Consider the following 16891-nt stretch of genomic DNA (forward strand, 5'->3'; position numbering starts at 1 on the left):
TCGCTCTCGCCCTCTCTCTGTCGCTCTTTCTTTCCCTGATGGGAGTTGACAGGCCGGCGACGATTTTCATCCTATTGCTCTCCCCTTCTATCGCCCCCTCTCGCTCAGACTTGCGAAATATACTTTTTCGTTTTTCGTTTTTCCTTTTGCTTTTGTTTTTCTTCTTCTTTAAAGCAGCAGCAGCGGCGGCGGCGGCGGCAGCGGCGGCAGAAGCTGTGGCAGCGGGGCAGAACTTTTCGGAATTGAATTCAATAATTTTTGTGGGAGAGCAGCCGAAGGAGCAGGCGAAACAGAAGGAAGAAGAACTGACTTTTGCACCCCTTTTAACGCTTTGCCTTGAAGGTCTGGCCAGCCAGACAGCCAGCCAGTCCGTGGAGGCGGAGAGGGGGGAGGGGGGGCGTCCTAAAGGGTTCGGCTCTGATTGAGAAATACTTTGCGGGAAAGACAGGGGCGGGAGAGCTGGCCCTTGGGCCAAGTTAAAATGAATTACAAACACTTTTTGTTTGTCGTTTGCTTACGGGAGGATTGATGTTCCAGGAAAATGAAAATGTCAAAGTTGAATTTGTGGCTACAAGCGAACATTTTCATCGTGATTATTCATTATTGCCACCACGATGAGTGTTATTCGAGCCAGGCCCACTAGAAGAGAGTGCCCCAGATGTTGCACAAGGAACAAGGACGCGTTTTTCCCCTATAGATACCATGGAACCACTAATAAGAACTGAAGAAAGGGTTGTCCCACATCCCATGATCAGAGAGCAGGTGGTGGAGTTGTTTTCAAAGTGTGGGCGTGAATGGGGGGTGGGTGGGGCATCCCCCTAGTTATCCTTCTTACAAGCCCACCCCCACCCACTACTCCTTTATCTTCTTTCTCCCTCTACCGCCGTTACGCGGCTTTATTTATGAGTGTGTCTGCTCTCTGACAGCTAGTCGCCGCCGCCGCCGCCATCGCCGCTGCAGCTGCAGCTGCATTGGTGGACCTCTCCATCTGCCTCGACCCATCCCCAAGCCCACATCTCCCAGACGACTCCTGTGTCCAGGTCTGGCCGTCAACTTCATTCTCTCTTCTCTTCTGCTGTCAACGTCAGCGTCGTCGCGCTGTCGCTGCTGCTCGCCAAATGCATCAATAATGCTGCCGCTGCCACTGCCACTGCCACTGCCGCTGCCACTGCTGCTGCAATTGTTGTCTGGCTTGAGAGTGGGAGACAGCAATGGAAGGTGGAGGGGGGAGGTACAGGGGGGCAGGGGGCAGTGACGGGTCCATCTGCTGGGGTTTCGCCGATGCCGATGCCGCCGCCGCCGCCGTTCGAAATTAATGAAAACTAATGCGACACTGAGAAATTGATGATTGCCGGCGTCGTCTGCAGAGAACGACGGACCACAGCGCCCCTTCCTTCCCCTCCCTTCTCTCTATAGTCACCTCAAAGCAGTCCCCCCCCTCCCTGTGCACTCTGTGCCTCCCTTTTGGGGTCGAGACATTAAAAATGACTGCGACTGTGGCTGCGTCGGCGTCTCTGTCTCTGTCTCTGTCTGTTGCTGCCCCATGCCCCGTCCATGCACTTTGGATCACTTTTGGGGGCAACAAAAGGGACCAGACGGTCTGCACCAGAGGGGCAGTGGCAGGGGCTTGTCCAGGGGCCTGGGGGGGGGGGGGCAGACAGTGCGGAGACTGATTGATGCCGTCAAATAAAAGTTTCCGTCTGCGAAATGGCAGGCGGCAGCGACGGATCAACCCGGAGAAGGAACAGTGTCTGGGACTGTACTTGATGATAATGGAAAAAGCACCCTGTACGGAAGAAATGGGGGAGAGGGGGAAGATCAACTAAGAATCGCAGTCAATGGATGAAATGAAACCCATGCCCATGATGGGCCATTCCATTCCATTGCTAATCCCTCTATGGGAGGGTTCCTTCGACTACTGAAGCATGAAAAGCCTTGGAAATCCATCAGTCCAGCATTGTTTTCCAGGAAACCAGGAAATGAACCTGAGATACCCATTATTGTCCACTATTTTCCTGCACAAGTAGGGGTTTCTCCAGAATACCCGGAATCCGAACAGTTTCTTGGGTATCCCCCGATACCCGCGACATCGAGGACCCCCTTCCCAGGATTCCTGTCCGGCAGCCAGCGCTTGGGAGATGTTTGCTCTGCTCTGTGCCTCCACTCGGTGACGTAACTGTTGCTGCAGCCCCGCGATACGACGACTCTAATTTCACCCTTTGCTCACCTGCTGCCCCTTCGGCACCCCGCCACCCCCCGTCGCTCTCCTCGCTCTCACCTGTCTGCCTTTTGTGGGCCACAATTATTTTGCGAGCAGCGGAAAATTGAGTGCGCGCCTATTCATCGGATGACTCGACGCCGCGGCTCCGCCCCCCCGCTCCCCGCCGCTCCTCTGCCGCATCTGCCACTTCCGACACAGTTGCCGCCGCCGTCGCCGCCACCGCCACCGCCGCCGCTGCGCTTTTTATTTGACTTATGACGAGACTTTGTTCCCTATCGTATCTTTTTTTTTTTATGTATTTTTATTATTTCGCGACTGCCTCTAGGTGGCACGGCAAAGGGGGTTACAGGCAGACAGACAGACAGACAGACAGACAGAATGACTGACTGAGTGAGTGGTGAAACGGTGACGGGGAAGGGTATGGGGAAGGGGATGGGGATGGGAATGGGGAAGGGGCGGACGGACCTGTGTTTGCCCTGGCCCGTTGTCTCGCTTAACTTTTTTATTGCCAGACGAAGCGCAAACATTTGCGAGTATTAATTAACGCTTTGTTGAAGTTTGCGCTTCGATGTCGCCACAGAGAGCACCCAGCAGCCAGCAGACAGCAGTCACAGTTCCAGACCCACTTTCAGACCCACTTTTCAGACGTAGATCCCCAGATTCCCAGACATCTACGTAGACCCCTAGACGTAGACGTAGACGTAGACGTTGACGCAGACCCTGATGCTGACGCTGACGCCGACGCTCACGCAGAGACTTTTTGTCCAATGTAATGGTAGGCAAATATTACGTAGCCGAACCGTTTGCCAACCCAAAAACCAAAACCAAAACCAAACCGAACCGAACCTAACCGAACTGCTGCTAATATATTCATACCGCTTGTTTCCAGAGGGTGTCTCTCTCTCTCGCTCTCTCTCGCACAGATTCCTATTCCGATTCAGATTGAGATGCAGATTCGTTATTCGTGGCATGAGGTTCTTGTCGTCGCTGTCGCTGTCGCTGTCGCCGTAGCTGTACTCTGAGCTGCTACTCACTCAATTATTCAGGCATAATAAGCAAATTGTTTTAATATGCATAAATATCTTGTACGCCATTTGGCAAACAAGTCAGAAAACTGCCAGACAAGCTGGCAGACAGACAGACAGACGTACATAGCACGGGAGGGGGGGTTGTGGGGGATTGGGGGGGGAAACGACAGGTAGGGCGAACAACAGGCGACTGCATAATGCCCATGGGATATACAAAAGGTGTGCTCTCTCCCGCACATACATATATTTAACCTTCAAGATCCGCAGACTAAATATCCCGGCAAACATTTCACAGCCAGCCGACAGCCGACAGCCGCCAGCCGGCAGCCGCCTGCCAGTTGCCAAAACAGGATACGGCCAAGACGACCTTTAGGAATACCCTACTAGAAACAGCCATCGGCAGCAAGGGCTGGTCCATGTCTGGCCTCTGACTTTGAGACGAATATTCATCAATATTTGTTCTTTTTCTTTTTCAACTATTTTTGGTCATTCTTTTTACTAAACTTTCTACTGAATGGATGATATCTGTATCCTATAGATTGAGGTGCATTTCCCTTCGCAATTGGCATCCTTAAATGTCTGATGGTACTCGAGTATCCCGTCGTAATCCTTGGGCTTGGTAGCGTGACTGAAATCTACCTTATTTTCCATGGAATTTCCACAAAATTACGTTGCATGGGGAAACTCCTGCCGCCTGCCGCCTGCCACCTGCCCCCCCGCCGTCTCCGTTGTCTCCCCTGTCCCCGCTGTCTGTGTGTGCGTTGCGGCGTCGGCATTTGGGGCAGGCCCAGACATATCGGGAGCGGGGTGGTGAGGGGATTAACAGTGGGCGCTATTGTGTGGGTGGCACAATAATATAAAAGCTTAGGCCACAAAATCGGCAGACAACTAACTACGCATCAAGCGAGGGATGACGACGCAGGATATGCGCTTAAGCAGAAAGCTGTGCGAAGGGGAGGGGGTGCTGTGTAGGGCTGTGGGGGGAGGACAAGCTCGCAGCTCGTCGTCGTCGTCGGAGGGTCCATACAATGCGGAAAGCAGTGGGAAAATGGTGCAAAAGGTGCTGGAGAAAAGGTGCCTGCCGCAGCCCCCTCCCCCCCCCACACACACACATACAATGCCTCTCAAGGACACACAGTGCTGTAGATATGTATGCGGCCTACGCATATTTGAAGAGCGCTTTCCCAACGCCCTCTTCCCCTCCTCCCCAGCCGACGCGTCGGTGGTGGCGTATACGTAATATGAGGCATACGCAACGTTTGCCCTCCGTTTTCCGCTCTTCCCCGATGATGATGATGACGTGCGAATGTTGGATGTTCAGGAGCTGGCTCCCCTGTATCTCTGAGGCTCAGAACTCGTTGAAAGTTATGCTGCCCGAAAAAAAAAACAGAAAGAAGAAAGAAGAGAAATGCGTGTTCTCGCCTCCTAAGCAAATACCACGTGCTGCTCCCCTACGCACAGCTAAAAGGATCCTAGATATGCGTATAATGTATATCCCTTCATCCTCATGAGTGCGTGTCCTGCTCTCTGTGTCTGTGTATTCTAAGCTTTTGCTATTTATTTTAATATTCCCCCAAATACGGACTACGGACTACGGACTGCGGAATACGGACTGCGGACTACGGGGGAGAATAAATGTACGAGCATATGACAAAATAAGAAATGTGTTTGATGACAGCTTTCGACATTTATGCGCATTTATGCTAAACTGTTTGATTTCAATTTGCTAAGCGCTTTTCTTTTCTCGTCTCGTCTCCTCCTCTCCTCCTTCCTTCCAGAGAACTCTGGGCAACTTGAAGAAGTTTTTGCTGCTTGAAAAGTTTTCAACATTATTTGTTTTGGCGCTAGAAATGTCCACAGACGTCGCAAATGCAGATACAGATGCTTTCGAGGATACAATTAAGTTTTGACCTGGGGATATTGATTCGAGCAATGCTTAAATGCGGAAAAGAATGACCAATCGTTCGATAATTATCGATAGATACAAATATCTGTACGTTTTAATCGCGGCTGTGGGCTTACTCTGAAACTTACAATCGATAGACAATTATTTCCTCAAGCGATAGTCGATAACTGAATGTTTAGACATTAAGAGAAATTATAATTTGAGTTTGATTAATTTGAATAACGAGTTTCAAACAAATCCGATAAAGTTTTCATATAAGTTTCGACCAAATTGATTTTTTGAGGTTAGGAAAAAAAAACCTGACGGGATGGAGCATTTCTGACCTTGGATTCGTGTTCAGGGCCCCAAAATACATAGGGATAATCTGCTGAGCCGCGCACGACACTTTTTTTTTGTGGGGCTGTGTTATCGGTCGATAACCGATAGCCAATGTCGATAGCTGATGGCGATTTGAACTAGTTTTCAAAAAAATCGTTGATTTATTGAGATATCTATGTAAATTGCTATCGATAACTAATAGAAATATATCGAATTTGTATTCTATCGATCCTGGATCAGATCCTTGAAGGAACAAAGAGTACATTTATATGCATTTGTGCATGTTTGAGTATTGTTCATCCAGACATTCGATTGCTGCAGGCAATGGTGGCAGTGGCAGTGGCAGGCAGCAGAGAAAACAAGGGCAAACAATAAAATGAACAAACAAACAAACAAACACGCAACAACGAGGCAGACATACATCGCATGTGAGGAGACAGACAGGGAGATAGGGAGACAGGCAGCAGGGAGACAGGGTATTCTACGTACAGGGTAGACATACAACGAGCATATGCAGATGTGGAACCGGGACCGGGACGGGGATTGGGACCCCTCTGTAGACGAGCGGACAGGCAGCGATAGAGACCTGCATTAAATAAATATGTGCGTAATAAAAGGCAAATAAAAAAAGAAATAAAGAGAGAAGCAGCAGCAAAAAAAGAGCAAACCAATTGAAGTGTGTCGCGCCAACAATTGCAATTTGTATTAATTTTATTGGTTTATTATTATCATCCAGCGACCGAGAGACCAAACGACCAAACGACCGACAGAGAGACCGATTGAGCGACCGATTGATGCCGTCAGACAGTGTTTATATGTACGTCCGTCGGTCGGCCGTTCGGTCGAAAGCGAGTTAATTTCATTTACTGATTTGCTCGCCAGACGACGGCCAAGAGAGGCACGGGGGATGGGTGGGGCGGGAGGGGAGGGGAGCTCGATTGCGGTTATGGTTCCGAGGGGAACGCGCCTTTCGGTAATCGGAAATCGGAACCTCCGCCATCCGTCCGTCGCGGGGACGTTATCAGTCGTAGCGGGGGGTGGATCGGGGGGTGGATCGGAGGGTGGATCGGAGGGGTGCAAGTGCAAGTCCAGGGGTGTACCCGCATGTGGGGTGTCTGGATGTGGCCGATGAACTGCAATCGGACGATGTGCGACTTGATTGGGGCACGTGTTGATTCGAGGGAAAGTGGGGACTACGTTTGGGAGGGGGGAACTTTCTATTGGAAGGTATTTCTCGAGGGGGAATCGTCTTACAACCTTAGAACTCTCTGAGTTGTAAGCGGAAGTGCTTGAGGCGATCCATTTACCCATTGTATGTATCTATATCTGTGCCTGTGTATCTATCTGTTGATTAACCATCGCACTGATCATTCCGCAATCAGTTATAGCCCACAGTTTGGGTGCCTGTTCTTTGTAAACTGCTTGTGTTATGTAATCCCCAACTTCAAAGTCCAAAAAAACACAGATCCCTGAGCTGAAGATCTGTTGACTGCTTTGCCTACGCAGAGTTCATATTTGCACTGCTTTGGGGACAAACTCCTCCAATTAGTTGTAGTAAATCATGAATACAAGCAGTGCATTTCGCTAAACTCGCAAGCAGTTCACTTATGAAATGCAGAATGCCAGAGGCCAAGGGCCGCGACTCGAATATCTGCCGACTGAACGACTCAAGTCTCAGCAGCGACACCGACACTGCAGTCTGCAGTCTGCAGTCTGTAGTCTGACCCTCGGTCCCCGCCCTCCCCCCCCTCCACTCAAGGCGGGGGCATTACGATCCCCGCTGTATTATCGTTTGTCCATTCCTACCGATCGTTGCCCCCATCGTGGCTGTGGCTGTGCCTGTGCCCGGGCCTGGGGCTGGGACTGGGACTGGGACTCTGTGTGGCTGCAGCGTTCATTGAACGCACTTTCGGGCACTCGACGCACGCGTCGCGTCGTTAACAAAAAAACAACAAAAGAGGAGGAAAAAACCGCTGTCTCCAGATACTTTTTGGATGTGTGTACGCGTGCATAATACAATAATAATTTCGTTTCACAAAAAAGTACAACAACAACAGAAGTAAGCGGCGCAGCCAATGGCCGAGCGGCAGCGGCAGCGGCAGAGGGAGCGGCAGAGGGAGCGGGAACAGAAAAGTTGCCCAGACAGCGATCCCAATCCCGATCAATGCACCTTGGCCAAAGGTGCAACGCCTTGTGCCTCGACAAAGTCTCTTTCCCGCTGTCTTCCTCCATCTCCACCTCTCCCTCCGTCTCTCTCTCTCTGCCTCTCTCTCTGTCTGTCTGTCGTTGTATCTCCTTCTCTGTCTGTTGTCTGGGCATTCAGTGACGCACGAAACGCGATCACGTTCGCATTTATTAAAAGATGGTTGCTGTTGCACTGGAAAGTGGACTCTGAGACACGGACTCGCGACTCGGGACTGGCAGTGCGACTCCTCCGGCCAGGAGGAGAGACAGATGTGGGTAACATTTGCTAGCCAACCCAAAAAACAAAAAAACAACACCAAAAACCAAGCACAAAAAGAAGAGTAGCAGAAGAAGAAAACGTCAGAGAAAGAGGACCCAAACTAAGGCTGCGAATACCCTATTCCGAATATAAAGTAATCCCCCAAAACCTACTCCAAAGCCAATACAAATACGAATCTCATGAAAAACCCAAAGCTTTTCCCTTTAAGACTCTTGAATTTGGCTTCGATTTTGATGAAACTTTTTGTGTAAATAAATAAACGCATTAGATTTGAGATCCCAAAGTTGCATGGCATTCTCTTGAGACATTTCAAAGTTATACCCACAAAGAAGTTTGTTCCTTAAGGGTTTCCATGCACAACCTGTTCCCCAATCTCATAGTACCCTCAAATACAGAGTATTCCATAAAAAACTTGACCAACATGTGGTTCTGTTGGCTATTTTTAGACGCCTCTTTCGCTATCTGTCTGTTCCGTCTCCGTCTCTCTGTCTGTCTGTGTGTGTGTGCAACTGCAACAGGATGGGGCACAGGAACAGGCAATGTCTGGAGCGACAGAGAGGGGGTTCTTCTTGGTTCATTAACTGCGACCAAGTTTTAATCAGATTTGTGCGTGAAGTTCGCCACTAACCTGAGGAGGAATCCAGCGACAAGAAATGGGTGGGATTTTGGGGGCAGGCAGGCAGGCAGGCACGAAGCCACTTCTCTCTCTGAGAAGTTTCCAGCCATATTTTTTAATGGGAAAATTCAAACAGAACTCCACTGTCCACGAGGAAAGAACTGTGTGTTTCCGAACCCGTTTCCAGCAGACATCGCCGTTCCATCGTTTCATCTGCGGAAGCGTGGCCCCTATAAACCATATTCTTTTGGTTCCTTTTGCTGTTTTTTGCTGCTTTTTGCTGCTCTTTGCTGCCTTTTGCGTCTCGCGGATTTCTTCTTGCAGCAGCCGCAGCAGCAGACAAATTTATGAGCGTTAAGTGAAGGCCAATAAAATTGTGGACGTTTTTTCCGTCTGGACTTGTTTTCTGGCCACAACTTGAGGCCGTCTCTTCCGCTGGAACATTAATTTTACGATGGGTTTCCAGTTCTTTCGAGATTTTTTGTTGTTTCTGTTTCTGTTTCTGTCTCTGCCCGTGCCCGTGCCCGTGTCCCGAAAGACTAATGGATTTTAGTGTTTTGGGCTTCCAATGTTCCACAAATTAAAACAGAATTATAATTAAATACTCCCACCGCCCACGAGAGGGCTCATTATCGATCGCTTATCGAGTGCGGGTGGGTGTGGGGATGGGGGTGGATTCAGTTGGATAAAGGCCATGGTTCACCTGTGACTAGCCTCAGTGCTCGACTGGAAACAACATGTGGAAGTTATCTGCGATTGCTGGCACTTTCCTAATGGTAAACAAATGGTTGAAGGTTAAAGGTAACAAAAAGCTAGTAGAACCCCCCACTAAAAGGCCCCATACCATTCCACAGTGCGCGGTGGCACATGTGACATTCACGAACCTCAAGTGCCAGATGATTGACCGGCGGTTCGGGCTGTTTGAAATGTGCCGGATCAAGGCGGTGAATCGAACCCACAAATATATGGATATCTACGCAAAGATCTACAAGTTACCCGTGGATAATATAACTGTAAGCCTCTACACGATAGATCTGCCAGAATCGTATGTATTTTTTCTCTCTTGCAGTGCCGAATCCTTCCCATGCGTCATGATCATGGCTATAGGCCGTTCTTCATGAACCTGACCTTTGATTTCTGTGGGTTTTTCAGGAGTCTACGGACCGAGCATGGCATCAGGGAGATCCTGCTCCAAGAACTCTTCCAGACGGTCAAGCAGTTCACGAACGTGAACCACTCGTGTCCCTACAATGTGAGTGATCGATGGACCCAGAGGAGCGATAGCTATGACTCGTTTGTGTGTATTCCAGCACGATTTGGTGATCTCCAAAATGTGGACCGGCAATCTGGAGACGCGATTCCTGCGGTACATTCCCTTGCCCCAAGGGGACTACAGCCTCTCCTTCTACTGGTTCACCGTCGGCGTTCATCGAGCGACTGTCCGAGTGTACTTTAGGCTAACCGGCGGCTAATTATGAACAATCGTCATTATGGCTGGATCAGCGATCATGGGCGGTGGTGAGACCATCATCATTTCGATACGATCTCTGCTTTCGAGAACTGTAAATGGCTTGATTCGTTAAAATATATACACCGCAACATCAGAAACGTTTATGCCACAACGAGTCAGAGGCGCCGCCGATCAATAGTTCGCAATGGACGGACTGCTCTGTGTATGGATTCTGTTGGGTGCTCTAACGGTAAACCTTTCAAGGAAAGCAAGTGTCTGGGAAGAGTCTATTATTGGTGCCTTTTGTTGTAGACGACCCACGCGCATGTGACCTTTACGAACCTCAAGTGCGAGATGGCGGATAGAACATTCGGGGATGTCATGTGCCGCATCAAGGCAGTGAATCGCACCCACAAGTATATGGAGCTCAGGGCTCAACTGTTCAAGCTTCCAGTGGAAAATATCACAGTGAGTTCCAGGAGACAGAAGACAGGAGACAGGAGACAGGACCTATTGATCCTGAGATCCCTCTTGCAGGTCAACCTAAAGCTAATGCGCTACAATCATGGCTACAAAGTGTTCTTCATTGACGTCAACGTCGATGCCTGCAAGTTCCTGGCGAACCCCCGGAACCCCATCGTCCGCTCCTTCTACAATATCTTTAAGAAAAACTCGAACGCAAACCACACATGTCCCTACAATGTGAGTATTCTGTGATTGATTGAGAGGGAGAGAGATCCTAAAGCCGAAGATCGTTCCAGCACGATGTGATTGTCGACAAATTGTTTACCGGGAATCTGGAGGCGGATTTCGCCAAATATGTTCCTATGGTCAATGGCGACTATGCCTTCTTCACGGAGTGGTCTACGAACAAAATACATCGCGCCTTTCTGAAGGTATATTTCAGTTTATCAGGATCAAAAGTTGATTGATCAATCAGCGCGCTCAATCAGTCATAAAATAGTCGGCTATTTATTTGTTTCCTCTTTTTTTTTTTTTTTCTTCCAAGCCTCATTAAAGCGTTTAAACACCGAAAATGATGTTTGATTCTAGATTTGAATATCATAATAAGTGTCGTCTTTGTTCGGGTATGATGATTTCTAATGAAAGGGCGTGAAAATATCGGGAAAATCCGGAAAAGATCAAAGGCTTGTTTTAACTTCAAAAGAATGCGATTATTGTGGCATTACTATCCCCTAATACCAGCAGTTCTTAAGCCCACTGTGCTGTACTCTACTGGCCGAGAGCGCATAGAATAAGAGAGCGAAAAAAGAGAAGAATACAACTGAAAGGGATACCAGTTTTGGGGCCAGCGAGCAAGGAAAACAGACTCAAGTTCCAGACTACGTTATGGAAATAATTAATAGTGCTCTGAAGTAGCATTTCCATTTATGATCCAATCAGGTCTAAAACATTGCTAGAAGCCGTTCCAAACAAGCCTCTTTCATCAGGTTTATCGTTTGTGAAGTGCCTTTGAGGATCGATCTAAAAGATTCACAGAATCTCCCAACATTTTGCCATCAATTATGGTGGTTTTTGATATCTTAATGTCGCGCCACGTGACCCGCGACTCTCGAAACTCAAATTCAAAGCAATTTCCCTTCAAACTGGACAAATATAGTTCTGCATCACATTTCAATCGAGCGGAATCAGTGGAGTAGAAATCTACTGTAAAAACTCCATAATTATATGATAATGGTCCATTCCGTTCGATATAATCTTTAACCAGAGGATTGCCCTGTAATAATTCCGCCGGAAAATCGCATTAAAGACCTTTAATAGCCCCACCATTCGCTTTGGATGCGGATTGTTGGACGATCTAATGGGTCTATTGTCTCTAAAAGGTATTATTAATGGAGTGAATCGATGATCCGCAGCGCAGTTTCGTCCAAAATGTGGAGGCTGCCGGTGTTCGTTCTATGGATAGCTCTGCAATCGGTAATCGTATGGACATGCCTGGAATGGACCAATAAAAAGGGCATATCCTTTCTGTTTAGACAAGTTTCAGTCACGTGACATTCACGAACCTCAAATGCAGCTCGTTAGATGATAAATTCATGGAGTTTGCCACGTGCCAGATCAAGGCTGTCAATCGATCGCACAAGTACTTGGATATATACACGAAGATGCATCAGTTGCCCATAAACACGGCCTGGGTGAGCGCTCTCTGTCGCGCTGAGTGAGGATCTATATCCCGCGGATCTCTTTTTTAGGTGAAAGTGAAGTTCATGAAGTTCGATAACGGATACAAGCCCTTCTTCATCGACCTCTCCTATGATGCCTGCAAGTTCATGAGGAATAAAAAGAAGCATCCGATTGCGTTCATGTTCTTTCGATCGTTTGTGAACAACACGAACCTCAATCACACCTGTCCCTACGATGTGAGTAGATAGCCCCATGACCCGTGGCCTCTATATGGACCGTTCTACCACAAATAGCATGACATTTTCGTGGACAAACTCTATACCGGAGAACTGGAGACGGAATTCAGTCGCCTCATCCCCATTCCCAGCGGGGACTACGCCATCTTCACCGAATGGAGCTCCGAGAACACCACACGCTGTACCGTTCGCCTCTATATGAAGATATTCCAAAAATAGAGATCTGTTGTACTTCAATTGTGGAATTGTTTTCTTTGTTGTTTTTTTTTTTTTTTTGTGCGTGCAAGTAAAGATCAATATAAAGAAACAATCGATAATATGTGCCGCAGCCCTGCTCCCAGCTCAGCTGAAAAGCCAAGCTAGCTCTCTCGCTCGCACTGCATGCTTTTCCCATAGAAAAAGTCGATTGTCTAAAGCCCAACAAGATGATCGGCGGTACAGAAATCACAGAAACAAGTGAAATAATAGAATCGATAAAACTGAATCGATTATTAATCGGAAAGATAAAGTTCCAGAGGGAGTTCCAGAGGGAGTTCATAGATAAATCGTAAACAATCGCCAGCTATCGATAGACATCGATTGTTCATTGGAAAGATGGAGTCCTAGTTCCTTTCCATCCCAAAAACTAAAGGGTATTCCTCCTCCCATCAGATGCAGTACATATTTCATCATGGAAGTGCCTTTTTCTGTCATATTTTTGCCTCAGGAATCCCAAATGTTCTTCCAGGAATTTCCATAATTCCGCCAAAACACCAAATAATTCATCAAAAAATCAGTCCAGAACTCAAGGACACGTCGTGCCTTTGTGTGTGTGTGTGTGTGTGTGTGTGGGGGCAGGAAGGTGGGGCAGGTCGCAGAGAGTCCATTAATAATAAATTAAACATATTCCCTGACATGCCCCATGGCATGGATCTCTACCTTTCTACCTTTGTGCCCCTCGAACCGTTCGTTCGTTCGTCTGGTTCTTAAATGGTTTCTGCTGCTGCTGCTGTTGTTGTTGGCTGCTCCCCTAATGACCTAGAAATACAAATTCCAGTCCTCCGTGCATGCCCCCACGTATGGAGCACCTCTCCCTGTTGCCGCCTCTGCCTGTTCTACCGATTAGTGAAATCCCCGGACTGCCGCCAAGGCTGCCTTGGCTGCTTGGCTGCTCGGCTGCTGGCAAGTCATTCAGCAGACGGTAGACGGTAGACGGCAGACGGCAGACGCTGAAGCAACTGAAACGGAAGCTAATCGCTTCACTAAGTTCCTTGGGAGTCCCCCCAATCCCCCGTCCCCATCTTCTCTGGATTGCGTAACAACATATATCTACAGATACAGATACAGATACACATCTACAGATACAGATACAGATACAGATACTCAACAGATGACTCTGACTCTGACGCTGGTCAAGGTGGAAGCGCTTTGTGGCTTTGACTGTTTGTCTGTCGGATTATAAATGATTCTCCCATTAATTCCCAACCAAATGCCAGAGACAGACAAACGGAAAGACAGGCAGACAGGTGGAGGGACGGACGGACGAACGGAGGTGGGGAACAGACATTAACATTAACATTTAACAGGTAGATAGGTCCGGTAGTCTGGCATTCAAACATTCGACAGACAGACAGACGGACAGACGGACGGACAGACAGACAGAAGTGAACAATCAATATCATTTGATTACATTGATAACGTTTATACGGACGGATATACGGGTGTACGGGTATACGGGCACAGACAGGCCTGTCTCTTCGTTTCGTTATCGAACTTCGCCTCGATATCCATGGATGGATGGACGGTTCGACGGATGGATGGATGGATGGGGCTTTCGTCATTCGAATGCCGACTGTCTAGACGAGTGGCTCCATAAAAACGTATTTTCGCCTCACGCCACACAGCGCCACAGAGAGCCACGAAAAAGGGGAACACCGAAACGGGTCTATGGGCTAAGGCTTTGAGAAGTGTTGCTATCTATCTATTTAACAGATATGTATCTATAAAATATGCAGAATTCAGGCAACAATTTGTGAAAAAAGTAGGTTGCCATTGAGATACTGTCTGGACTTGTTTAGAATTGGTTTGAGATGGACATCGTTTCAAGAGAAGGACTTAAGGGAAAGAATTGTTTGGCTTTAACAAAACTATGCAGAAGAAGAGACAGCTGATTGACAGCTGATTGAAGAAAGCCAGAGACAAAATTCGAGACTTCTCTGGGTTCGGCAATCCATTAGCGGCGAAAGAAGTCTCCCGAGCCGAGCACGAACAGCTGATGCATGCTCCAAAGCAACCCTGTGTGTCTTTTTCGTTAAGCCGAAGTCGTGAAACCGGTCCTTGGGGAGTCTTCCGTTTGAATCGAAGCCAGAACCAAACCAGAACCCATATTATATATCTTCCAACTTGGAGAAAAACACCAAAGGAATGGGGAAGACATTCTATGCCTAAGAGTATCTTTTTTTTTTAGAGCATTCAAAATTCGTAGCCACAAAAGATCGCCATCTTTTTGTTTTTAATTTATTTTTGGCGCAAGTTTTGTTTTGTTTTATTTTTCGGCTGTCGATTTGAATAAGTTTTGAATGAACGACGCGGCGTCTGACGCTGCAACGTCCGAGGGAATGACGCGAATCGATACCCAGACAGACAGAACGAAGAAGCCACGAAGATCTGAGGCCCCGCCGAATGCCGCCTGGCGACAGTTGCAACGTGCAGCAGGATGTGTCCAGTGTCCAGTGTCCAGTGTCCTGTGTCCAGGACGAGTACGAGTACGAGAGTCCCCTCCGATAATAAAGACAATCCATTCTTTTTTTTTGTTGTTTATTAAACGCCGATGAAATGAAGCGAAAACTGATTCGCCGATGCCTCTTCCTTTTGCATGGCCAAAGCGATTTGCTGGACATGGCATTAAGGAGGGGCGGCAGGGGCCTCCATTTCCACCTTCTACCTTCTTCCACATGTAAGTGCAACACCGCTGCAACGTGCAACGAGCAACGAGCAACGTGCAACGCTGGCGGCAACTACAAAAGCAGCTGCGAGGACAGACGACAGACGACAACGTTTCGAGTATCAGACGCGGAGGAGCGGCCACTGATAGCAACTGGAGCGGCAACACAACACAGCGCAAAGAACAGAACAGAGCAGAGCGGAGCACACGTCTCGACCAGGCTGATACCGTGCAATTCCGATGGCTTTTTCTAGGGAACTCTCCGACTGGAAAGAGTGCTCTCTGAACTGATTCCCAGCACAGGGTATCGCAGAGGTAAGACAGGGGGCTGCCACGGCGGCGGCTTCATCAAGAGATTGCCCCAAAGAACTGACACACGCATCGAGTGAACGAATGAACGAGTGAACGAATGAACGAATGTCGCCTTTTGGCTTTTGAAGTTGCTGCTGGCTGCTGGCGGCTGCTGCCGTCTTTTTGGGGCGGAGAGAAGTTTCGAATTGCAAGGCAAATGAGATGGAGACACCGTAGAAGCCACAGACACAGCCAGAGCCAGAGCCAGAGCCGCAGCGACAAACAAAAAGCCCATGCCACACCCCCTGCCGACACAGACCTCGTGCCCCCCTTTCAGGTGTCTGTTAATTGCATTAAAATGTTTGTAATTGCAATGCAGTCAGAGTAGCGGGGATTGCCTTAGCCTTCCTTTCTCTTATCCAAGAGAATCTCCAAGTGGCGAAGGGAGGCAGGAAGCCACAGAGAGAGAGAGAGAGAGAGGACTGCCGCGAGTGAGACATGCCACAAGCTGTCGTCGGGGCCAAAAATGCCATAGATGCCGCCAAAGTCGTGTAACTATAATTGCCATAATAACATAATATCTTTGGGGCACCGCCACTTGCAACAGCGGCAACAGCGGCAACAGCGGCAGCTGCAACAACAAAAAGCCAGCCCTGCTGGCAAATAAGGTGTCGAGAGACATATTCTCCTAGTCCCTGGCCCCTCGCCCCTCGCCCCATCGCCCCATCGCCCCCTCGGGCACCTCTCCTACTCCGAATATGGCGACAAAATGCCGACTGAGAGGACAGACGATTGTCCCTTGATTGTCTCTCAGTGGATGGATCTCTGAACCGAACCATGGGACCCATGGCCATGGGTCTCTGCCTCTGGAGGCGACCGACCGACCGACCGACCGACTCCACTGTGGACTCTCTGTGTCTCTGTGCGGAGGTGACATTTTTCTCATGCCCAACGAAGCGAACAACGAAATGCAGTTGATGGAGCGCCTTCGCTGGAGAGTGGAGAGTGGATAGTGGATAGTGGCAGGGGCTTGCCACAGAGCCGGTGATTGAAGGACAGTGGTTCGAATGACATTCAAGGCTTTAGTGGCCCTGCAAGAAGTACTTATCGGAATGGAAGAGACGTACCTTCAAGGGAACTGCAAACTACAAGGATCCACAACGAATGAGCTTGAAATGAACTAGTTCTTTGGTTCCAGAGATCCAAAAAGAGAACCAAAGAGTACTGAAGGGTTCTGTTCAATTTCAAACCAATTTTTATGGATCTTGGCCCATGGATGGGATGCACATGGCT

The 16891-nt window shown here is 48.5% G+C and overlaps 3 protein-coding genes across 4 annotated transcripts; all 3 read left to right on the forward strand.

The window, feature by feature from the left end:
- Window positions 1-8614: 8614 nt before the first annotated feature.
- On the forward strand, window positions 8615-10052 carry LOC117184977 (uncharacterized). Of its 2 annotated transcripts, XM_033384315.1 has the most exons (4): window positions 8618-9329; window positions 9408-9566; window positions 9623-9805; window positions 9864-10052. In XM_033384315.1, exons 1-4 carry the CDS (start codon window positions 9291-9293, stop codon window positions 10023-10025), a joined length of 543 nt encoding a protein of 180 aa, XP_033240206.1. In that variant the 5' UTR covers window positions 8618-9290; the 3' UTR covers window positions 10026-10052. The 2 variants fall into 2 exon arrangements, with proteins under 2 accessions (XP_033240205.1, XP_033240206.1); XM_033384314.1 differs by having other exon boundaries at window positions 8615-9566.
- A 78-nt stretch (window positions 10053-10130) lies between these two features.
- Window positions 10131-11040, forward strand: LOC6899999 (uncharacterized). The gene is made up of 4 exons (XM_033384316.1): window positions 10131-10253; window positions 10316-10471; window positions 10541-10705; window positions 10765-11040. Exons 1-4 carry the CDS (start codon window positions 10209-10211, stop codon window positions 10933-10935), a joined length of 537 nt encoding a protein of 178 aa, XP_033240207.1. The 5' UTR covers window positions 10131-10208; the 3' UTR covers window positions 10936-11040.
- Window positions 11041-11884: 844 nt separating this feature from the next.
- LOC6900000 (uncharacterized) lies at window positions 11885-12619 on the forward strand. Its single transcript, XM_002135330.3, has 4 exons — window positions 11885-11941; window positions 12001-12159; window positions 12217-12384; window positions 12442-12619. The coding sequence occupies exons 1-4, from the start codon at window positions 11897-11899 to the stop codon at window positions 12601-12603; spliced, it is 534 nt and encodes a 177-aa protein (XP_002135366.3). The 5' UTR covers window positions 11885-11896; the 3' UTR covers window positions 12604-12619.
- Window positions 12620-16891: the final 4272 nt, after the last annotated feature.

Source organism: Drosophila pseudoobscura, chromosome X (genome assembly GCF_009870125.1).
Source record: "Drosophila pseudoobscura strain MV-25-SWS-2005 chromosome X, UCI_Dpse_MV25, whole genome shotgun sequence".
Classification (NCBI taxonomy): Eukaryota; Metazoa; Arthropoda; class Insecta; order Diptera; family Drosophilidae; genus Drosophila; species Drosophila pseudoobscura.

Coding starts and splice junctions, on each gene's coding strand:
- LOC117184977 (XM_033384314.1), top strand. CDS start 9,291: ATGTGGAAGTTATCTGCGATTGCTGGCACTTTCCTAATGGTAAACAAA. Junction 9,567..9,622: donor TACCCGTGGATAATATAACT/GTAAGCCTCTAC, acceptor TCTCTCTTGCAG/TGCCGAATCCTTCCCATGCG. Junction 9,806..9,863: donor ACCACTCGTGTCCCTACAAT/GTGAGTGATCGA, acceptor TGTGTATTCCAG/CACGATTTGGTGATCTCCAA.
- LOC6900000 (XM_002135330.3), top strand. CDS start 11,897: ATGTGGAGGCTGCCGGTGTTCGTTCTATGGATAGCTCTGCAATCG. Junction 11,942..12,000: donor TATGGATAGCTCTGCAATCG/GTAATCGTATGG, acceptor CTTTCTGTTTAG/ACAAGTTTCAGTCACGTGAC. Junction 12,160..12,216: donor TGCCCATAAACACGGCCTGG/GTGAGCGCTCTC, acceptor TCTCTTTTTTAG/GTGAAAGTGAAGTTCATGAA.
- LOC6899999 (XM_033384316.1), top strand. CDS start 10,209: ATGGACGGACTGCTCTGTGTATGGATTCTGTTGGGTGCTCTAACG. Junction 10,472..10,540: donor TTCCAGTGGAAAATATCACA/GTGAGTTCCAGG, acceptor TCCCTCTTGCAG/GTCAACCTAAAGCTAATGCG. Junction 10,706..10,764: donor ACCACACATGTCCCTACAAT/GTGAGTATTCTG, acceptor AGATCGTTCCAG/CACGATGTGATTGTCGACAA.